Source organism: Thrips palmi, unplaced genomic scaffold (assembly GCF_012932325.1).
Source record: "Thrips palmi isolate BJ-2018 unplaced genomic scaffold, TpBJ-2018v1 HiC_scaffold_16, whole genome shotgun sequence".
In the NCBI taxonomy this organism is placed as follows: domain Eukaryota; kingdom Metazoa; phylum Arthropoda; class Insecta; order Thysanoptera; family Thripidae; genus Thrips; species Thrips palmi.
The window spans coordinates 5,325,450-5,349,364 of NW_023144625.1; the positions used below are offsets into that span (position 1 = coordinate 5,325,450).

General features: G+C 48.3%; 1 protein-coding gene across 1 annotated transcript in view; it reads left to right on the forward strand.

Moving 5' to 3' along the window:
* Positions 1 to 23,915, forward strand: part of LOC117642922 — a 46,742-nt gene that overhangs the window by 2,828 nt on the left and 19,999 nt on the right. The window contains exons 3-5 of the mRNA XM_034381560.1: positions 6,822 to 6,978; positions 8,041 to 8,180; positions 9,616 to 9,804. Of these exons, the coding sequence (XP_034237451.1) occupies positions 6,822 to 6,978; positions 8,041 to 8,180; positions 9,616 to 9,804 (486 nt within the window). The remainder of the gene's footprint in view (positions 1 to 6,821; positions 6,979 to 8,040; positions 8,181 to 9,615; positions 9,805 to 23,915) is intronic.

Below are 23,915 nucleotides of genomic sequence, written 5' to 3' on the forward strand. Positions count from 1 at the left end.
CAAGCGTCGGGGCGTATCCAACGGCGTCCACCTGGCATCAGGGCGTACCCACGGCGTCCACCTGGCGTCGACGCGTATCCTTGGCGTCGGTGCGTATCCCCCGCGTCCACCTAGCGTCGGGGCGTATCAACAGCGTCCACCTAGCATCGAGGCGTATCCACGGCGTCCACTTCACGTCACTGAGTATCCGTTGGCGCCCACCTGGCGTCGGGGTGTATCGGTAGTGTCCACCTGGCGTCCGGGCGTATCCTCGACGTCCATCTGGCGTCGGTGCATATCCTTAGCGTCCACCAGGCGTCAGGGCGTATCTGCGGCGTCCACCTGGCGTCGAGGCGTATCTCCCGCGTCCACCTAGCGTCGGGGTGTATCCTTGGCGTCCACCTGGCATCGGGGCGTATCCACGGCGTCCACTTCACGTCGTCGAGTATCCGTTGGCGTCCACCTGGCGTCCGGGCGTATCGGTAGTGTCCACCTGGCATCAGGGCGTATCCTTGATAGCAGGGCGTACGGGTCATTTTAACATTTGGCGGCCCTTAAAAGGTCAAGGCCATGGCCAAAACCCATGTTCCGACCACTCATTGAAAAGATCTCGTCAAGATCTGTCCAAATCTGTCATAAAAATTTTCAGTTGGTCGCTCCCCTTTTTTGAAGATAGAGCTTATTTAACTCTATTCAAAAAAGGAGAGTGACCAACTGAAAATTTTTATGACAGATTTGGACAGATCTTGACGAGATCTTTTCAATGAGTGGTCGGAACATGGGTTTTGACCATGGCCTTGACCTTTTAAGGGCCGTTAAAGGGCTATGCCAAGACCGACACCACGTTCCGACCACTCACTGAAAAGATCTCGTCAAGATCTATCCAAATCTGAAATAAAATTTTTCAGTTGGTCACTCCCCTTTTTCGAAGATAGAGCTTATGTAACTCTATCTTCAAAAAAGGAGAGTGACCAACTGAAAAATTTTATGTCAGAGTTGGATAGATCTTGACGAGATCTTTTCAACGAATGGTCGGAACATAGGTTTTTGGCCTGGCTTTGACCTTTTAAGGGCCGTCAAATGTTAAAAACGACTCTGACACCTGTCGGATTACAAGGACAGGCCCCGAAACGAGGTGGACGCCTGGGATACGCGCTGACGCCTGGGAGGCGCTAAGGATGTGCCTTGACGCCAGGTGGACGCCAAAGATACGCCCCGATGCTAGGTGGACGCCAAGTATACGCCCCGATGCTAGGTGGACGCCAAGGATACGCCGCGACGCCAGGTGGACGCCAAGGATACGCCCCGACGCTAGGTGGACGCCAAGGATACGGCCCGACGCTCGGTGGACGCCAAGGATACGCCCCGACGCTAGGTGGACGCCAATGTTCGCCCCGACGCTAGGTGAACGCCAAGGATACGCCCCGATGCTAGGTGGACGCCAAGGATACGGCCCGACGCTAGGTGGACGCCAATGATACGCCCCGACGCTAGGTGAACGCCAAGGATACGCCCCGACGCTAGGTGGACGCCAATGTACGCCCCGACGCTAGGTGAACGCCAAGGATACGCCCCGACGCTAGGTGGACGCCAAGGATACGGCCCGACGCTAGGTGGACGCCAATGATACGCCCCGACGCTAGGTGGACGCCAAGGATACGCCCCGACGCTAGGTGGACGCCAAGGATACGCCCCGACGCTAGGTGGACGCCAAGGATACGCCCCGACACCAGGCGGACGCTAAAGATGCGCCCTGCGGGTAGACGGGTAGGACGGACTAAGGATGCTTGGCAGATGCTTCCTTGCATGAAGTTTAAGAGTATCCAATGCGCTTCGCTCTTAACAAGGAAGTGATGGCCGAGGGGCTTCAGCGGTTAACCAGCATGCGGAGGGTACCGGGTTCGACTCCCGGTAAATCAGCACCATCTTCGAGAAGTTCATCGCACATCCCATCCAAGCGACATCCAGCACGTCCAACCACCAGCCTTCAAGAAAGATCCATCTCATCCTCATCGGGAAGTCGTCCGCACTCATCTGGAGCAGAGAATCATCCTTCATCCGAAAGACGTCCAATACCCATCCAGAGCAGACAACACATCCAACAAGCATCCCTATCATCCGTCTCATCAACAACACACCCGAATCACATCTGATCACATCGGATGTAAAATGGATGCGATCTGGATACGATTCAAATCTTTTGGACGTGGTTTGGATGCGTTCTGAATGAAGAGAGGACGTCCGGAGGCGGACAGGACGTATTCAGGATGCTTTTGGACCCCACATGATACGTCCCGACGTTAGGTGGACGCTCAGGATACGCGCCGACGCTAGGTGGACGCCCAGGATACGCACCGACGCCAGGGGGACGTACCGACGCCAGGTGGACGCCCAGGATACGCACCGACGCCAGATGGACGCCAAGTATAAGCCTCGACGCCAGTTGGATGCCAAAGATACGCACCGACGCTAGGTGGACGCCGAGAATACGCCCCGACGCCAGGTGGACGCTAGGGCGGTCGACAGGATACGCCCCGACGCCATTTGAATGCTTTAGAATACGCCCTGACGTCAGGTCGACTCCAACGGATATCCTGCAATGCTGGGTGGATACAGTGGATACTTTCTGATGCTGTGTGGAGGCCGAGGATGCATGGGGACGAATTCCAGACGCTGTAAGGGAGTATGGGGCGATTTGTAACAGATTTCGGAATTCCCTATACAAAATTAAGAACATTCTGCATATCGGTGTCAAACTTGTGCCAGTTGAGCAGTCTGGCCCTTCATCTAGACTGTGCAGCTCCATTGGATCAATCTGAAGTCCGTAATCTTTGAAATCTAAGACGTTTTCCAAACCCTTGCATGCTGTTACGAATCGCCCCAGCATGGGGTGATTTGTAACAGCCATGGGGCTTTTCATAACATCCTACACATTAAATGAAACATCGTCGGGAATGGTATCTCCTCCACCAGTTGTTCTTCGGGTGTCCTGCGGACGTCTAAAAATCTACATTACAAGATGCCGTTGCCCGCCTGAGCATTAAGGGGAGGTTCTGGTGAAAATGCTATTTTCTCCTAAATAGGTCCCACTGTGAAAATTAGTTAAAAATTTGATGTCTCATCAGGTATTTATTAAAATTTTTCATTGGGGAGGCACATTCTATGCCCTGAACCCAGTCGCAGAGCCTTTTTCTCCCATTTAGGCTATAACTTTAAAAATCTTCTTGCGCATACTATTTTGTCGTAAAAGGTTGACTTAGACATTTTTGACTTCTTCGATTCATTTTTTAAAAATGCCGGCATGCACATCTCAAAATGTCAATTGCATTTTTATTCGCAAGCTTTCTAACCAAGCATTTCGCTATAATTGATCAAAAATGTGCAAAATAGACAAATTTTAGGGACTTTTCAGCTTAAAAAGCTAATAATTAATAACATAATGGAAGTTTTGAGCTATGCATGCCGGAATCTTTTGCAAATGAATCGAAGAAGTGAAAAATGTCAAGGTCAACCTTTTACGACAAAATAGTATGCGCAAGGAGATTTTTTAAGATACAGCCAAAATAGGCTCAAAAAGACTCTTCGACTGGGTTTACAGCCTGGCATGTGCCTTCAAAAGTCAAATTTTAGTCTCCTCTATGAAAAATTTTATATTCCGAACAAATTGTGACTGTGGGATCCATTTGGAAAATTGCAAGATTTTCACCAGAACCTCCCCTTAACTGATAGGCTTTGTCGATCCTAACCTCACTTTTTTCAATTTTAGAGGAAATCATAGAATAACTCGCTTTAAAATGCATTTCGAGCTGTGTTACAGGCGCGTAATTAGGGCCCCCCCCCTTTGGCCCCCGAAGGGGGCCAAAAGTACTGCACTGTTAAGAGAAGTCGTTATTTTACAACAGTAATCCCAACAATTAGAGTTGTAATTTTACAAATAATAATTCGTAAAATAACTACAAGATTCATGAAATGAGCAATTGTCATATTTTCGACAAACTTTACTCATAAATTTAGGAATAAATTCGAAATTTTACGATGAAATCTTAATGTTACTGACGAAAGATCGTAGTTTTACTGATAAAATCATTATCTTACGACTATTCTCGTTTTATCACGCGAAAAACTTGTTTTCTTACAAATTGAGCTTTATTTTTATGAATAGTTGTCTGTTAAATCTGTACCACGAACTGCATGTTTTTTTACAAAGTAAATTGTAAATTGACAAATTGTTCATCATTTTACAAACTGTTTCTTAAATTTACAGGTGAAATCGTTAATTTACAAGCATAATTGTAAAACCAAGTCTAAAAAAATGCGTTTTCGTCCGTTCTTTCCTTACTATATAGGAAGAAAAATTGTCTGAAACGACCAAAATTTGAGGAATAAGTTTGTAAGTTTAAGAATACTTTAGTAAATTGACGAAAAAAAGATGGATGATCAGATCGTTTTTGAAATTTACGAGCAGTTCGTGGTACAGATTTAACAGACAATTAATCGTAATTTCACAAAATAATCCCGAACAGTGTGCCCTTACTGGGTCCGATTGGCCCGAGAAATAGCCGGTAGTCAGGAATCGTCCCTTAGCCTGGCCCGAACAACTCACATTTTGGACACACTTAGGCATTGGCTTCTAGCTCGCTTCGCTCGCCGGCACTGTTAAAAAAAAAGTCTGAAAATTCAGACCAAATTGGTAAGAAGTTATTAACAGACTTGAGGTCTGAAAATTCAGACCATTTAGATGGTCTGAAAATTCAGAACTCGAGAGTCTTACATTCAAGATTTTGGTGGTCTGAAAATTCAGTCCTGTACGAAGATAGTGAACTTTAAGGTTCATGCCATGTTCAATAAGACGTAGAAAGAATCTCAGGTGTGTGTGAACCTCCAGAGAGGACAACACTAGGTAAAAATTGTGAGGAGGGAGAAGGTCCTCTGTTCTTTTCCCTGACTCTCGAGAGGCCGGCCTGTGGCCACCCAAGGAACTGGCGACACGGAGCCACCCGCGAGAGGTAAATTAGAATGTGGATTGTTAACTTCCACCCATATTAGGGAGATAAATCTTGCAGCAGAGAATGGTTCTCATATGGCCGATTAAGTTCTGTCAATTTGGAACTTTTCGACTAATATATTTTCACATTAGAAGCCTTTTATACAGAAGTAGGTATGTTCCACAACATGCGCGCCATCTAGCGGACAAACGAAATCTTGGGTTGGTCTGAATTTTCAGACTTAACCATCTAAATTTTCAGACTGCACTGGTCTGAAATCAGTTTCTGAGACGATCAGGTCGCAATTTTCATACCGGAAGGCATAATTTTCAGACAAGCAGTCTGAAACAAGTCTGAAAAGTAGATTCAGACCACCAAGTCTGACAAAAGTGGTCTGAATTTTCAGATTTTTTTTAACAGTGGGAGGTAACTTGCTTCTGGATTCTCTCCGCTGGCAAATAAAGCGGATTGAGGTACCTTATGACTGATATGTGTAATGCCTTCTCAGATCCTTAACCATCTTGGGCCGGAAAGAAAATTTGTGTGCAACGTATTTTCAACAATTTGTTTGTCTGGCCGACAAAAAATATGTACCTGGTAATGTTTAAAGTCCCCTGGAATCCTAGGACTAAGACCCCAAGTTAAAGTTGTAACATTTCCCGCTCAACAAGGCTATAGCTTTTAGCTCGCTTCGCTCGCAACAGGAAGTCTCTTCTAAATTTCGGCTCCGTGGCAAGTGGGGGGAAGCAAGTGTGCCAGCCCTTCGAGACGAAAAAGTCTTCCCCATTGTAGGACTCGGAAACAACGTTTCAGACCGTTAAGCATTCATAGCTTTTGGCTCGCTTCGCTCGCTGAAAGCCATCTAATTCTAAATTCTCGCTATGTGTCCAAACAAATGTAGAATAAACCACGTCCCTAAAAATTACCTATCAGGCTCCTTGAAGGTAGGCAACTTTTCAAACATTCGCCCCCCCCTTTCGACCCGCCTAATTACGCCCCTGCTGTGTTAATGTATTGGAATAAAACAGCAGATGATTCGAGAAATAATTCAAGCATTTAACAGCAAAAACTACTTACATTCTTGTTTTTATACGGGTCTGTTACGAATCACCCCAAATGCCTGATACGCAAGAAATCCGTCCCTAACTATCACTGGACAAAGTAAAAGCAACTTATGCCACGTGTTAACATTGTAAAGGGGTCACGCTTCAAGGCCCCAACGGTACTTCGATGGTGATTCATACCTGGGGAGCCTCAGACAGAAACTTCCTAGAACTCAAAATAAAAGATTTGCCTGTTTGCCGAAATTTCGGTATACCCTATATTTCAGACGCCCTCCAAAACTATACCTGAGCACCGATCACATCCGCTTCGATTGTTCAAGGACCCTGTACTTGAAGCGAAAGAGGGGCCATACTCAGATTTTCCTCTGCTCCCTCCACTCAAATTAATAAACGCATTTGTTACGAATCGCCCCTGTTACAAATTGCCCCATACTCCCTTAGGGTCACCGGCAACGGATGCTTCTTGGATGCGTTTTGGATGCAGCCGGACTAAGCCCCGACAGTTTCTGGATGTGCTTTGGACGCATTGGGGACGCAAAAGGTGAATATTGGATGTATTTGTGATGCATTACGATGCTCTTGATACGGTTAATATGCGTTGTGGATACGGAGGATATTTATACCTTCTGTGTCGGATACAGAGGGACGCCAGAGGAACGAATTTTGGGTATCAGAATCTGTCCAAAATGAGAAAAAGGCGATGCATACGGGACGTCCAAAAATCATCAAGAAAATCCCACCAGGGAAATCTTACCGGCCAGTCTTATGACGTGTTGATGTTCTTGGTTCGCAGAGACTGTGCTTCGGCTGCCACGGCCCGCTGCAACGCCGACGTGGACGCCAATGCCAGCGTTGTGGCGTCCCCGTGTGCGCCGAGGAGTGCAGCGACGACGGCAGGCACGCTGCCGAGTGCAGGGCCTTTCAGCGCGCCCAGTTCAGGGTGCCGGAAGGTCAGTGCCATTCACTGTCGTTCCTGAAATGTCGTTCCTGACGGTCACGCTGAATAGCGAATGTGGCCCGTTCGTTTTGAGCATTGTGTCACATTCTTTACCATGTGAATAAGTTTATTCATGCACATTAAATTTATATGTACATAAGTTTTTGTGCATAAGCTATGCACGAAACTATACACTGTTAAAAATTATGTTGTAATTTAGCAGTAAATATGTTGCTAATTTTCTTAGCGATCAAAGTTGTTTTCAAATGACTTTTGTTGTTTACTAACGAGTGGCGTCGTTCGTCCACAAGATGTTTGTAAACCGATAGACAGCCTTATTTGCATCAATTTTTATTGCCGATTAGGTCACAGGCCTAGTAGAGTCCCGGTTACCCCGCAGTAACCACTTCTTAGATTGTCCGGGTTGTTTGTAAGCAGCAAAATATTGTTTTGAAACAGCATAAGTCATTAAAATAATTAGCAACGAATTCGTCGTTTCAAAACAAGCAAACTTGTTCACAAACAACAGCGTTGTCGAGGTTGGTAACTGTGTTGTTGTTTTAAAACAACTATTTTTAACAGTGTAGCATGCGTTTGAAAATGCACGAATTTCATGCGCAACAACGCACATTTTTGTGCATAGTGGAGCACAAGACCGCATGCTCAGTTGCGTGTTGCGTGCATAGCGTCATGCACAAGAAACTGCAGTTCACTCTCGGACTCGTGACTTCTTTCTCTCCATTATTGACTTTTTGTCCTTTGCTTACGTAGTTTTTAAGCAGTAATAATTGCTTAAGTAGTTTTTAAGCAGTAAGTAGTATTTTCTTCGTAACCATGTACAGTATTGTTCACTATAAAGACTAAATTGTCATGAATTATTGACTCTTCTGTAAAGGCCAATTGCGTATTGACTCTTTGTTAATAGCAAATTGACTTTAAGGCAATGTAACGAACAATATCTAGATATTGAGGAAATAATACTTTTTATTGCTGTGTAAAAAACCCTTAAACAAAGGACAAAAAGTCAATAGCAGTCTGAGAATGCAACAAGTAATAACTTTTGCTGTCGTCGCAGCTTATGCGGCCGGGGACGACGATAACTTCGTCATCCTGGCGGTAGCGGTGCGCACGCTGAGGACTGCTCTGGCCACCCAACGCGACTCCCGCATCGAGAAGCTGCCCGTCACCGTGGACGTGGACGAAGACTGTGAGAGGGTACCTGTTCCTACACTCTCATTTACAATGTAGTTCGATGTAGTTTGTTGCGCGTAAGCAGTGCACGAAACTGCATGCGTTTCAAAATGCATGAATTTGTGCGCAACTACGCACTAAAATCCTTAAAAACATTCTTTCACGCCGTGAATCGCTTAATGCCCTTGGGGGGCGTTAATTAGTTGGGACTTTCAGGCCTATTATCACGGTGTAGGGAGAGACGGTGGGGACACTAGGCGCTACGGAGTGAAGCCCGTTTCTGGACGTTCCGTGGTTCCAAACGCTCCGCCAGGATGCGCTGTTCCCCATGTGGGCCGGGGTGGTGGGGGAAGTGGGCCGGCTCACTATTGGCTGGTGGCTGGCAGCCGCGCACCGCCGCGCACCGCCGCCAGCGGCCAGCCAATAGTGAGCCGGCCCACTTCCCCCACCACCCCGGCCCACATGGGGAACAGCGCTACTAGCGGAGCGTTCGGAACTACGAAACGGGCCAAAAACGAGCTTCACTCGGCCGCGTGGCGGAGGGCCAGTGTTGCCAGACGTACCACCTTGGTGGTACATGTACCACTATTTCAAGCCCCGTACCACCGTACCACCACCGAGCGATTCCGTACCACCTTTTCCGGGAAAACACCGGATTAGGTCCGCACGCAGGCAATTGGAACTTTTCGGGCGCCTGGGTCGCGTTGTCGTCCCCCAGGAGTCGAACATGTAATCCTTTGCCTGCGTTCGTGACCTATTCCAAGGAAAGGGGCTTTGGTCGGACAGGTCGGGCGCGGGAAACTGAAAGTAGAGTGCCACTTTTGGGCCCCGTCCTGGGGACGCGGGCAACAAAACGGGCCTGCTTGCTTGTACCACGGTGACCACGGTGGAGGGAGATACGGTGGCGGCACGGGGCCCGCTCCGCCTGTACTTGCGCTGGCTGGCTGGCTCGAACACCCGTCCGGCCTACCTGCGGTCCGGGCCGCGCACCCTTCCTGCCGCTGCACAGGGCTCAGCTTAGCCGGGACGGGGTCCGGGCAATCCCCGCCGCTCCGCCACGCCACGGCCGGCGGCGTTTGACGAGTCGGGTCCAGCCGAGCGGGTGACCGAGTCCACCCGAACACCGTTCGGCCCGCGCGCCTCTCGGCCCCGGCACCTCTGGGCTAAGCTGACCCTTGTCCAGCGGCGGGAAGGGTGCGCGGCCCGGACCGCAGGTAGGCCGGACGGGTGTTCGAGCCAGCCGTCTAGCGTCGCGCGCGCCATCTCGTGAGCGGTAGAAAAACCCTATCTCGTCCCAAAACGTGCTTCACGCTGGGCAGCCCCGTGCCGCCACCGTATCTCCCTCCGCCGTGACCGTGACCGTGCCTATTATCTATGAGGACGCGTTGACTACACGCCGAGGACAGCGCAGTGAGTACACTGCTGGGTTTGCCTCGTAACCACGACTGTTGTTTTTCAGGGGCTGACGGAGGCCATGAGAACCTCGATGAGATGGTACCAGGAGACGCTTTCTGCCGGGCTGAGGCGGGTTGCCGTTGAGTGGCTGCGGGAGACGGCCGGCGTGGCGTGGTTGTCCGAGGCGGAGCTGTCGCGCGCCGCCCTCGTCAACCACGTCTTGGGCGAGTCTGTCTTTGACCGCGACATGAAGGTCAGTACTCTATGTGCTGCCGCGAAAGCTTTTGCGAATATCTCGGCTGCATTTATTTTAAATGATCCAGGAAGCGGGAGAAGGGAATGTAACTCCAATGCAATGCACTCTTGAAACCTTACGAAGTATTTTGAGCATACATACAACAAACTAAAATACTTTGTTATACGAAGAAATAGTTCGTAAATTACGAAGTATTTTCTTTGTAAGCTTACGTATGCTCTAAATACTTTGTTACAAACTACTTTTCTTTGTAAGGCCCAAAATAGTTTGTAAGGTTTTCCCAGTGTGCACTCGGGTGGAAAATTGGGTACTTCGGAGAAAATCTAGACCGGAAGTCCACGACAATGGCCGTGCTGAGTGGGGGTAAAGTGCGCGCGCCGCCTTTCCATGTATTTTGCAGTGTACATTCCGAACGCAAGGGTTCCCTGAAAACACGCCAGAATTACGGCAGCTATTAAAGTGCATTCCTTTTGTTCCCAAACCGCTGAAACCAAAATTCCGCTCCCCTGAGTTATTTTTATTTTTGCGCAATTTTGACTAGATCCACATGGGATTTCAACTCTGGCACACTTCCCACACCAAGGAAAAATTGTTCTCTCGGTTAGTAACTTTAGATTTTGACTTTCAGTCCTCCCGACGGGAACACATTGTTGCCCCAACGTTGCCCCCAAGGTGCCGTACGTTGCCTACGTTTCGGGCCCGTTTAGGTTGCCTGACGACGAGCTGGCAACGTCCATTGAAGAGCACCCTTACGTAGTTCGGGCGCCGTTTGGGCTCACTGCCAATGCAGGTTGACACTCTGATGCCTGACACGGTGCACACATATCACTTTGCAAATTTTGATGACTGAGTTGCTCTGATGTTAAGCCTCTTCTTTAATTATGCTGCGCAACTAAGCATGTAATAAGATATGGAGTTCAAATTCCTATATTTCAGGGACCAAGTTATATCAATTAGTATAAAGATTGACTCTAGCAAGATCCTTGCATAGACAGTATGATGAATTGTTCATATTGAATGTATAGCTTTCCACTTCAATTAACTGAAAACCTGACATTTTTTATTATCTTTATAATTATTACCAGAGTCTTTGCAGACTCTTTCTTATCATAGTGTAACAAACAGAAGGTTAGTTTGACATAAAATTAACACAAATATTAATTTAATAATTAACAAATTGTTGTGTTTTGGCTCTAATATACGATTGCAGAGAGTGTCGAACTTTTCATACAATTTGTTGAGAGTTGATCCCTAAACTGTGCGAGAGAGGCAGTGCAATGCTTTTGTCTCTGTGCACTGTCAGGATCTTTGAGAAGAAAGTATGATCAATTCTTCAAATTTACGTTATTAATGTCAAAACACCTATTTATTTCTCACCATCCGATGTTTTTCCAACTTTTTTTGGAAATGTGATCGTGTTCTCAAATTCCTTCTGCTGCCCATGTCCATGTCCAATAATCCATGTCTTAGTCCCTCTGACTTTATTTTAGGCCAAATTAATTCTGAATTTCTTTTTTAAAAACTGTGTTTTGGGTAACAGTTTACTACAGTAAATGAAAAATTTCCATCTAAATTAAAAATAGAGTTAAGACTTCAACTATGCTGGAAAAGCTTTATCATTAAGTAAACAAAATGTACAAAAAATTTCTTTCTGTATCTCAATGGGACATGACATTTGATTTTGATAGAGTAAGGTGACTTTTCTTACCTAATATCAAATGATATGCTTTTCAGAACCTTATTCACTTTGTTCCTGTGGGCTGTCTGGGTGACTGCAGCAACCATTTATTTTGAGATGCTCCATTTTTTGGCCCGTCCCGTTTATTTTTTGTAAAAAAATGACGGAGGGACGGGCATATAGTATGATGCATGCTGTGCGTCCGTTCGTTCGTTCGTTCGTCCGTTCGTTCGTCCGAGGACTTCCCGTTTCCGATCTTGCCCAAAATTTGGTATGCAGCCCCCTTTGGGGTTGACCCTAAGAACCGCCCGGTGGCAGCAAATCCGATCCGAGCCCCGGGGGCGCTGCTGCAGGTGCATCATGGTCTACAGGGGGTCGAGGAGGATCTCGGCAACGGATGCAGCTAGCAGGCATGTGGGGGTATTTTTGGAATCGGTGCGACGAAAAAAAAACCAATGGTGCCACTTTCGAACGAATCGGAGAAGTTCGGACCCGGGTTCAAATCCCAGGGGGGTTTTTCGGAACATTTTTTTATTCGAGTTTTTGCATTGTTTCTGATGTTTTTGAGGGTGCTGATGACAAAAACGACATTTATTTTGACCCTAGACCCGGGTTTTAAAATTCGTCGGGGTTTAAAACAAAGGCGAAATTCAAAATTTTTTTTAAGGGGGGGACCCTGGTGAAAAAATCCCCAAAAATTCCAATAAATAGTTTTTTCAAAGTTCATAGAAAAAAATGTGCATAGAAGGTTTCAGATTCAACAGGTTGAACCCCTTTTAAAGCAAAAGGGGGTAGTTTTTTTATCATTTGGAAGGAAATAACATTGAGATCATTTGTCGTTGGCTTCTACGCTCAACTTCACAGCTTTGCTCAGTCGACAAAAAATTTGTCGTAGAAAGACTTCCTGCGTTCCTGGTTGACACCTACATGAGTCGTCTTGCATGGACTCTATTCATTGATGACTTGTCGAAAAATTTTAGTGACGGAATCTTGATATCAGCCCTACTTTTTTTAAAACACACCTAAAAGTTTGAAAAAAGGGAAAAAAATCACTTTTTTCTTAATGTCAAAATTTGAAAACTCATATCTCAGGACAGAAGTTGAATTTGAAAATTCCGTCACTAAAATCTCTTCTATACATCTTTAGGATAACCCAAAAAAATTTTCAAGACTTTCCGTCCCAATGAAAGACGCAGGAAGATTTTTCCCCAACGCTCCAAAAAACACTAAAAAGCCGCTTTTCTCAGAGACCGTTCAACATTTTGGATTGAATTTTGTTTTGGGAACTCACCATAATGAACCTAATAATTAAGCAAAGTTTCAACTTCCTGGGATTATTTTGAAGCCTACTTGAAAGTTTCACCAGGGTCCCCCCTTAATGTACGGGACGGGCCAAAGTTGCCGATGTATATCGCTACTTTTCCTGTTATTAAAAAACTGAATTGAATGTGCTGTCTATCATGGCTAAAGAGCTTTTTGGTTTTAGTACCATGTGTATTTATTGCAGTGAATGTTATATTGCTGACTGGGTGAGAGACAGTTGCGCGTCAGATAGTCAGAGTATAATTATTATGCAAACATGTAAACTGAACTGCATTTTCGGTTTTTGAAATTTTCACAGCAAGGCATAGTATTGGATGGGCGAACGATATGCATTACAAGTTATTTAAATGTACTCACCAAAGACTGAACTGTGCGTCCCCACTTAACTCTAGACTGGCGTGCCACTATGGCGGACGCGGACGGACGCGTCACCTCACGGCTCGGCTCGCGGCGTCGCGGATCCGCGAATGCAGGCCCCCCGCCCGGCCGCGAATGCAGACCGCCCTCCCCTCCCTTCCCCTTTCGTCTAGATGCTACACGCTTTAACCCCGCACCCACGCCACCCACGGCCCCCGACCCCCCGCGCTACGTTGGACGTTGGACTTGCCTTAGACTGCTCTGTGAGTTCCAGTTTCCGAGTCGACACTGTACGTTGCATGGGAGCTGTGTCGCTCTCGCTGTCTGCCGGCTGTATGGGGAATGGGGACGAGCGAGAGCGAGCAGCAGGCTGGCTAGCAGACCGAAAATAACGATCTCCCCTCCTCCAAATCCCCCCGCCAGGTGTGGTATAGGGTGCGCCGAAAGGTGTTACTATAAGGGGCCAAGAGGTTTCCTCTTCTTTGTCCACCTGGCGAAGGAGGGAGTACAGGTATGTACAGTCGACTCCCGTTAGCTGACCACCCTTGACCATTCGATAGTTGGCACGGAGCGGCACGGAGTCATCCCCACCACCTCGGCCCGGGCAGCGCGGCCAGGCCCAGCCCGGCCGAGGGTCTGGCCGGCCGGCGAGGGATTACCGGCGGCTTAAGAGGATATGGTACACCTCCCCAGAAGCGGCATTTCCAGGGCCGCGCAGGGACCTCTTTCTAAAGCCGTCCTGGCCACACCGTTCGAGGTATCGATATGAAAATTGACACACGGGCTCAGAAGGGATCAATCTCAATGACGGTGCGTCCAAAAAAATTTTTTTAACGCCTAAGTTAGGCCCCAGGGCAGTCCAGTTCTGGTCCAACTTTCGTTCACAACAAATCCTCAGAAAAAAGGAATATCCAAAAAAGGGCCACGGCACGTTGTAGCTGCAACTTTGCTCTATCCAGAGAAATTGTCCCCATCTGCGTGCGGTCAAAAATAGAGATCAAAACCTGGTAGACGGCGGACCTCTGCCGGCGGGTTTGGAGCTAGTCGGAGAGAGGAGGGCAATATTTGTGCCGACGAGCTGTACCGTCTCCAAGCCCCGCACATGTTGTCGCCGACTTTGTTTCACTGAATGGGGACTGTCGGGCTGCCCACCCTCACCCGAGAGGTTCGGCACCGTGACAGGTCGATTTATGGCTCTAGGCTGTACGGGCCCAAAATTTTAAAAAGGGGGCATTTTCTAGTTTTGAAAATTTTACGAAGATTTGGCGTGCTATTCTGGTGACAGGCAACTAAAATTTTAGTTTCTATGACCATTTGACCCGGACCTGTTGAAACAATGACAAAGGTCAAAATTATCGTAGAAAATTAAAATTTGATTCGCCTGGCACAAGGGAAACACGCGCTGAGTGCAATGGTTTTCCTGAGAGTCTAGAGTCATCCGTTAAAAAATTTAACTCTCGGAGTACAAGGCCATAAATCGAGCCGTCACGCTCCCGACCCTCGGCTCCGGCGCGTAAATGAGGGGGGGGCCCAGCGGGGGCCCGGCGCAGAGAAAAGCAGCGGGCTGCAGGCGGGCCGCCCGGAGGGGGGCGGGGGGGGGGGGGGTTAGTAGAGCTCTTCTGCGACAGTTCCTTTTCAAAACTTCGCAGATGTTCAATCCGCCGTGCAGAGGTCCGCCGTCTACCAGGTTTGATCTCTATTTTTGACCGCACGCAGATGGGGACAAGTTCTCTGGATAGAGCAAAGTTGCAGCTACAACGTGGCCGTGGCCCTTTTTGGATATTCCATTTTCTGAGGACTTGTTGTGAACAAAAGTTGGACCAGAACTGGACTGCCCTGGGGCTAACTTCGGCGTTCAAAAATTTTTTTGGACGCACCGTCATTGAGATTGATCCCTTCTGAGCCCGTTGTCAAGTTTCATATCGATACCTCGAACGGTGGGCCAACGGCGTTAGAAAGAGGCCCTGCGCGGCCCTGGAAATGCCGCTTCTGGGAGTGACCATATCCTCTTAAGGCGATTGCCCCCCTAAATTTAAGTTAACGGATTAGGCTCAAATTTGGAACACATGTTGGGAACACAGTTATGATGCCCCTCTCAAATTTTTATGACGCTAGTTCAAATTTGAACAAAGTTATTGAACCCTGAAATGTCCAAACTTCGTGCAGCTCACCCGTCAAAAGTACGATACGTGGATCAAAACCAATTACATATTCGTGCAGTAAAAATGAGCGCCTATTCAGTGTGACCCCTCCGAGGTTCGTGCCTACACTCCTTGTAGTCCAAATAGGTGGTCAAAGTTGGGCCAAAATTGGTTCAAAGTTGTACTCCAGATTTGAGAGATATGATCTCGGAATTTCATTCCGCAAGGGGTCACACTGAATGCGCACGTCTTTCCCCTACACAAATCTACCTTCAGATTTGTTCTATCATTGATACTTTTTGAGGGTGAGTTGCACAAGTAAAGCACTTTTTTTCCCCCCTTCAACCCTTTTTGAATTTGGGCGGTCGTTTGGCGGGGCTCTGGACAGTGGCGCGGTGGCAGGTATCCGAACTCGGTGCAGGCCGGCCGGTGCCGCGCGACACATTTATGACAGACAGCTCGCCTGCAGCCGGGCTTTGTCTTCGCCGCCTTCCCCCTCCCCCTCTCCCCCGGGGTTAACCCGGGACTGCAGACGCTGACCTGGAGCGCGCCGGCTGAGGTGCCGGGCCTGCTCGGACTCCGATCCAGCCAGTCCACAACGAGTCCCTTGCGACTTGAATGCGTCCCTGGCCACAATTTGGCGAGAAGGACGACGCGAGGGAAAGGGGTGACACGTTTCATCCTCAGAGTCTGATAAGAGGAGCTGAAGGCCGTAGAAAAAATTTTATCCCCGATTTCAAATCGATGTTGAACTGGTGTAAAAATGATCGTAAAAAAAAAAGGGAAAATTTGTTGGTACCCAACCGCCATCACTCATGTGCAACATTAAAATTTTTAAAATTTTGGAAACTGGAGCGCATCGGACTCCACAGTGAGCCGCGCGCCTCGCCAGTGGGCCCGCTGTTTCCCCCCTCCATGCCTCGCCTCGGCCATCTCGCTTGCACTGCGCGGGTGAGACAGAGACGGACAAGCCCATCGTTCGAGCGCCGGCGGGGCCCCGGGCTGCCCCGGGCCGCGCCGCACTGTCGCCGCACTGTCTGGCCATCGACACTCCCAAAAAACGCACCGCGCTGTCCGTCACCGGCCAGAATGCAGGGCAGGCGACGGCAGGTATAGGGATTTCCCCCCAGAACTAGGACCCTTTTATTTTTTGGAAGTACCTGACTGTAGTGCCATCTCTCGGGAGAAGGCTACACTACCTGAACGAAAGGGCACGGAGTATTCGAAAAAAACGACTCCCCGTCAATACACAAAATAAGTTCCTTTAGCCATCGCCGGAGTCCGGCGGGGGGGCAAGCGCCTTAAGAGGATGCTTTACCCCCGGCCGGGAGTGGGGATTCGCGCCCCCCGGCGAGCGGCAAGGCGCGCGTTGCACCGATGCAAATGTAACGTCGCCGTGGCTTCACTTTTGATCCGATTGTCACGAAACTTGGCAGACGCGTTCGTGATGCCCTGAGGAAAGCCCCGCTCGTTTTTGCCGCGTTCCAAACCGTTCATTTGAACATTTTTTGAACATTTCCGTTCAACAGGTTTCGGCCACAGCAGCTCAGTTTGCGGGACAGTACCCCAAAAATCGGAGATCAAGGTGAGATGCGCGCTAAATTTTTTAAGCAGCTTCCCGCAAACGGATCGGCAAAATGTTGAACGACCTCGCTTGAATCAAAAAAATACAAACGCCCTGCAGCGGCGTGGACGGCGTGGATCAGCCCGGCCCGGCTGGAGCGGCTCGCCACGGCCTGGTGCGACCCCCCCTTGCACCCGAACCCCGCAGCGCAAGCCCGCCCCCACTCCTCCGCCGCCTAGGCCACCCGGGGAAGCGGGGGCGGGGGGGAGGTGACAATAGGTGCATCCGCACGTGCAGTTTTGTTTCACTCGCACCCGCAGGAGGATAGACAGAGACGTGAGCGACAAGAACGCGACCCTCCGAGCCGGGCGAGGAGGCCCCGAACGGCCCCGAAACCGTCCGCCGGATCGCCGGCCGCCGGACCGCAGAGATTTCAAGAAATCATGAGAACAGGGCCAAAATCAACCTTTTCACGAAAAATCGTAGTTGCGCGTTTCGAGTCTCGCTGATTATTTCTATACCTATCTCAAAAAACCCCAGTTCGGGACCTAATCGCCGCTTCCTTCTTTCACTAGAGTCACTAGAGGGCACTAGAGGCAAAATTAGAATGGTCCAGAACTTATGAAATCAAGTATTCTTTTATTTTCTGCCCTGCCGACCACTATTTGAACAATGGTTGCTCAAAGTTGAAATCACTGCTCCTAATACCACTAGAATGCTTTATCTATTTGACCTAGAGGCAAGCAAGTATCACGAGACGATGCAGAAAACTATGTTTAACAACTTTTATTTAGCATCCAATTCGATAAACCGCCTGTCAGATTGGTCAAACGGTAAAATATGTATGTATGAAAATTACGATTTGGGCCGACTTTGGGCGGCCACTGCCTAAAATCTAGGCCCTCTAGTCACACTCTCTCTACAGAGCAGTGGTCTTTAGAGGCCTTGTTTGTAAATCCTAGCTCGGGAGAGCGATTTTCTTGCGTAGTTTGGACGCTGTGTTGTCGCAAAGTTGGGCGAAACGGCGACAAATGAATAGAAATTGCGATATGGGGTGACTTTAAGCAGCCACTGCGTCTGATCCGAGGCGGTATTTCGTACCCCCTCAGTGGGCAATCGATCTTTGGACCCTCCTTTAGCACGCCTTTGTTACGGAGTGCGATTATCCGCCTTAGTTTGGAAGAAGTATTGTCTCAAAGTTGATCAAAACGGTCACAAATACCTTTGAAAAAGCGTGTTTTGGGCCGACTTTAAGCAGCCACTGCGTCTGATCCGAGGCGGTATTTCGTACTCCCTCAACAGGCATTTGGTCTTTGGACCTTCCTTTGGCATGCCTTTGTTACTGAGTGCGATTGTGTGCCTTAGTTTGGGAGCAGTGTTGGATCAAAATGAGTCAAAACAGTCAAAAATGCCTTTAAAGTGGGTTTTGATCAACTTTGAGACAATACTGCTCCCAAACTAAGGCACACAATCGCATTCAGTTGATCAAAACCGACTTTAAAGGCATTTTTGACTGTTTTGACTCATTTTGATCCAACACTGCTCCCAAACTAAGGCACACAATCGCACTCAGTAACAAAGGCATGCCAAAGGAAGGTCCAAAGACCAAATGCCTGTTGAGGGAGTACGAAATACCGCCTCGGATCAGACGCAGTGGCTGCTTAAAGTCGGCCCAAAACACGCTTTTTCAAAGGTATTTGTGACCGTTTTGATCAACTTTGAGACAATACTTCTTCCAAACTAAGGCGGATAATCGCACTCCGTAACAAAGGCGTGCTAAAGGAGGGTCCAAAGATCGATTGCCCACTGAGGGGGTACGAAATACCGCCTCGGATCAGACGCAGTGGCTGCTTAAAGTCACCCCATATCGCAATTTCTATTCATTTGTCGCCGTTTCGCCCAACTTTGCGACAACACAGCGTCCAAACTACGCAAGAAAATCGCTCTCCCGAGCTAGGATTTACAAACAAGGCCTCTAAAGACCACTGCTCTGTAGAGAGAGTGTGACTAGAGGGCCTAGATTTTAGGCAGTGGCCGCCCAAAGTCGGCCCAAATCGTAATTTTCATACATACATATTTTACCGTTTGACCAATCTGACAGGCGGTTTATCGAATTGGATGCTAAATAAAAGTTGTTAAACATAGTTTTCTGCATCGTCTCGTGATACTTGCTTGCCTCTAGGTCAAATAGATAAAGCATTCTAGTGGTATTAGGAGCAGTGATTTCAACTTTGAGCAACCATTGTTCAAATAGTGGTCGGCAGGGCAGAAAATAAAAGAATACTTGATTTCATAAGTTCTGGACCATTCTAATTTAGCCTCTAGTGCCCTCTAGTGACTCTAGTGAAAGAAGGAAGCGGCGATTAGGTCCCGAACTGGGTTTTTAGAGATAGGTATAGAAATAATCAGCGAGACTCGAAACGCGCAACTACGATTTTTCGTGAAAAGGTTGATTTTGGCCCTGTTCTCATGATTTCTTGAAATCTCTGCGGTCCGGCGGCCGGCGATCCGGCGGACGGTTTCGGGGCCGTTCGGGGCCTCCTCGCCCGGCTCGGAGGGTCGCGTTCTTGTCGCTCACGTCTCTGTCTATCCTCCTGCGGGTGCGAGTGAAACAAAACTGCACGTGCGGATGCACCTATTGTCACCTCCCCCCTGCCCCCGCTTCCCCGGCTGGCCTAGGCGGCGGAGGAGTGGGGGCGGGCTTGCGCTGCGGGGGTTTGGGTGCAAGGGGGCTCTGCACCAGGCCGTGGGGAGCCGCTCCAGCCGGGCCGGGCTGATCCACGCCGTCCACGCCGCTGCAGGGCGTTTGTATTTTAAAGATTCAAGCGAGGTCGTTCAACATTTTGCCGATCCGTTTGCGGGAAGCTGCTTAAAACTTCAGCGCGCATCTCACCTTGATCTCCGATTTTGGGATACTGTCCCGCAAACTGAGCTGCTGTGGCCGAAACCTGTTGAACGGAAATGTTCAAAAAAAGTTCAAATGAACGGTTTGGAACGCGGGGAAAAACGAGCGAGGGCTGCCTCAGGGCATCACGAACGCGTCTGCCAAGTTTCGTGACAATCGGATCAAAAGTGAAGCCATGGCGACGTTACATTTGCATCGGTGCAACGCAGTGCTGTTAAAGTTAATTTTTTTTGTTAACGAGTTAAAGTTAAGCCGTTAACCTAACCGAATTAACGTACTCGTTAAAGTTAAGGCTCTTCAGCATTAGTTAACGAGTTAACGTTAAATTAACGCATTAACGAAGTTAAAGTTAGTTTTCCTTCTTGATGAACCGAAGACTTGTGTGATTTCTTGATTTTTTACAGAAATTTTTAGTCCTCAAGATGCCAAAAAATGACTAACTTTCAAAAACCCTTTTACAAAAAATTTAGGTTTTGTTCATTTTTTTTTCACCCAAGACATAAATTCTACATATTGTATGACCCAAATGTCGTCAAAATATGCATACACAGATGAACAAAGTAAACGTTAACGGCGTTTAAAAAGTTTAAAATTCCCACTTAACTTAACTCGTTAACGTTAAGACATTCTGACTACTTTAACGAGTTAACGTTAATTCGTTAATTAACGTTAACGGCGTTAAGTAACTTCGTTAATCGTTAAATTAACTTTAACAGCACTGGTGCAACGCGCGCCTTGCCGCTCGCCGGGGGGCGCGAATCCCCACTCCCGGCCGCGGGTAAAGCATCCTCTTAATCCCCTCGCTTGTCGTGTACTATTCCAGTAGAAATATTGTAACTTTTTCTGTTCATTTTTCTAACAATCTTTTAAAATAAATGCATTGGTGAGTTAAAAAGACACAGGTTTAAAAAAAACCGCACCCCAAAATTCGAATTTTTACCATAACGGTCGGCATGTCCCGTCGGTCAGCTAACGGAGGCCACTGGTCCAGGTGTATGCATCACGGAATGACAGATTTTCGTTGGATTTTGTTTTTGACTTTTTGACGAGTTGCTGAGTCTTCAATTATTTTATCACAGTCAAGAACAAAATGCAACGCAAATCTGTCATTCCGTGATGCATACGCCCGGACCAGTGGCCTCCGTTAGCTGACCACCGGCGGGACATGCCGACCGTTATGGTAAAAAACGCTAACGCTAACGCTGACGTGGAAGCAGATGACATTCTAATGAAAATGTTTATATTAATGTATGCTTGTTTATCACTTCATTCACGAAAATTGACAACTTTCGACTCCTTTCTCCCGATACAGCTGCCGGGCCCTTTCACCGGGGGGGGGGGGGGGGGGGGGAAGGGAGCGGCCCCAGGCCCCATGCCCTTTTCCGGCCCAGGCCGGCTTCACAGACGCACGGACACACGCATGGTCCCGCCCCGCCTTAAAACTATCTCGAGAGTAAAAGCAAGCTGACACCTTCTTGCAATTGTATAGCTTGCTTTAGCTTTAGCAACGGTGTCATCTGCTAAAAATTCGAATTTTGGGGTGTGGTTTTTTTTAAGGGGGGACCCTGGTGAAACTTTCAAGTAGGCTTCAAAATAATCCCAGAAAGTTGAAACTTTGCTTAATTATGAGGTTCATTATGGTGAGTTCCCAAAACAAAATTCAATCCAAAATGTTGAACGGTCTCTGAGAAAAGTGGCTTTTTAGTGTTTTTTGGAGCGTTGGGGAAAAATCTTCCTGCGTCTTTCATTGGGACGGAAAGTCTTGAAAATTTTTTTGGGTTATCCTAAAGATGTATAGAAGAGATTTTAGTGACGGAATTTTCAAATTCATCTTCTGTCCTGAGATATGAGTTTTCAAATTTCAACATTTTATAAAAAGTGATTTTTTTTCCTTTTTTTTGAACTGTTAGGTGTGTTTTAAAAAAAGTAGGGCTGATATCAAGATTCCGTCACTAAAATTTATCGACAAGTCATCAATGAATAGAGTCCATGCAAGACGACTCATGTAGGTGTCAACCAGGAACGCAGGAAGTCTTTCTACGACAAAATTTTTTGTCGACTGAGTAAAGCTGTGAAGTTGAGCGTAGGAGCCAACGACAACTGATCTCAATGTTATTTCCTTCCAAATGATAAAGAAACTACCCACTTAGCTTAAAGGTGTTCAACCTGTTGAATTTGAAACCTTCTATGCACATTTTTATCTATGAACTTTGAAAATACTATTTTTCGGATTTTTGGCGATTTTTTCACCAGGGTCCCCCCTTAAACCTGTGTCTTTTTAACTCATCTATGCATTGATTTTAAAAGATCGTTAGAAAAATGAACAGAAATTTTTTTTATATTTCTTCTGGAATAGTACACGACAAGCGAGGGGATCAAGCCGCCGGTAATCCCTCGCCGGCCGGCCAGACCCTCAGCCGGGCTGGGCCTGGCCGCACTGCCCGGGCCTCTCCACTCTACAAAAAATGTCCTGTCAACGCCGTTAATTTATTACCAATGTTTGCTGTTATGCAATTCACGGCGTTTGCTGTGAACTAGGTCACGGCGTTCACTGTGATCTCGGTTACAGTGTTCACTGTGATCTGGCCACAGTAATCGCCGTGAATTGGAGCCTGATTTGCAGCACTTCGGTGCTCAGCGGCGTCAAACTCACAGTGTTTACTGTGAACCAGATCACAGTGAACACCGTGAACAAGACCACAGTGAATCGCGTGAGCAGATCACAGTAAACGCTGTGAATTGACCTACAGTGAAAACTGGTAATAAATTAACGGCATTTACAGGACATTTTTGGTAGAGTGTCGTTAGTTGTCCAACGCGCCTCCCGGTTGCCCTGCCAGCTGACGGGAGTCGACTGTACTGTACAAGTCAGGCGGGGGCCGTAGTGGCCCTGGCCCTCGGAGCCCCGGCGCTCTTCGGGCTGTAGCGCCGCGCAGTTAGGCACCCAGCCGGGTGCTCCTGCCTGCTGCTATTGCTATTGACGGCTAGACCACCAATGATCGTATATGCCTTATTATTTGCCGCTTATTATCTGTATCTCATAAAAGATTATTTCTATACGTATTGAAAATATTTACTATAGTCTAGTTACGCTCTAAAATCACCAAGCCGCAGAGTAAATTTTGTAGAATACAATTTGTTTTACTCACCGCGTCCCACCCGGCTAGACACTCGACTGTAGACTATCGAGCGGCGCGACGTGGCGGCTGCCGCGACTAGCCGCGAGGCCTCCCTCCCTCTGCCCAGCCCGTCCCGACCCCCTCCCCCAGAATGGAATCGACCCCGCACGTGGTTATCGTCGAACCAACACGAGCTTCGTGCCCCCTCTCACTCGCACTCATGGACTAGCATAAGCCTTCCCCTCCTCTCGCTGGTTCCAACTGTCTGTATCCTCTCGCCCTCTGTCTTCTGCCCAGACGCGATGCGAGGCCCAGTCAGGCGGGAACAAACAGCCATTGCCCGCGCGGGTACAGTAACGCATTGTGTACCGAAAGAGAAAGTGCCCAGCACTACGGGCGGACTGGCGGGTTACGGGTTCAGTCATGCGTTTTTAGCAGATGACACCGTTGCTAAAGCTAAAGCAAGCTATACAATTGTAATGAAGGTGTGAGCTTGCTTTTACTCTCGAGATAGTTTTGAGGCGGGGCGGGACCATGCGTGCGTCGTTCTGTGCGTGCGTGAAGCCGGCCTGGGCCGGAAAAGGGCATGGGGCCTGCCCCCCCCCCCCTCTACCTCCCCACCGCCAGCGCTGGGCGCAGTGGCGCGGCGTGCAGCGTGCCTAGGCAAGGCTCGGCCGGGTCGGCTCGGCTCTCAAGCAGGGGCCTAGCGTGGCCTGCTCAGCTCGTACCGCCTTCGGAGCTAGGTCGGCTTCGCTCGGCCGATACCGATGCAGGATGCAGCGTGACCCCGCCGCCGGCGACGCCGCATGCCGCTGGAGGCGAGGGGAGCGGGGCACAGTGGGCTGAGAAGCAAAAAAAGCGATAAAAATTCTAATCGACGTCAAAATCGCTACTCGGGGGTTTTTGGGTCCGAGAAACTCAAATCTGACGAAATCAAAACCCGAAAACGATCGGCAGGGGCGGATCCAGCATTTACGGGAGGGGGGGGGGGGTCATTTAGAAAATGCGTCCCTGAATATTT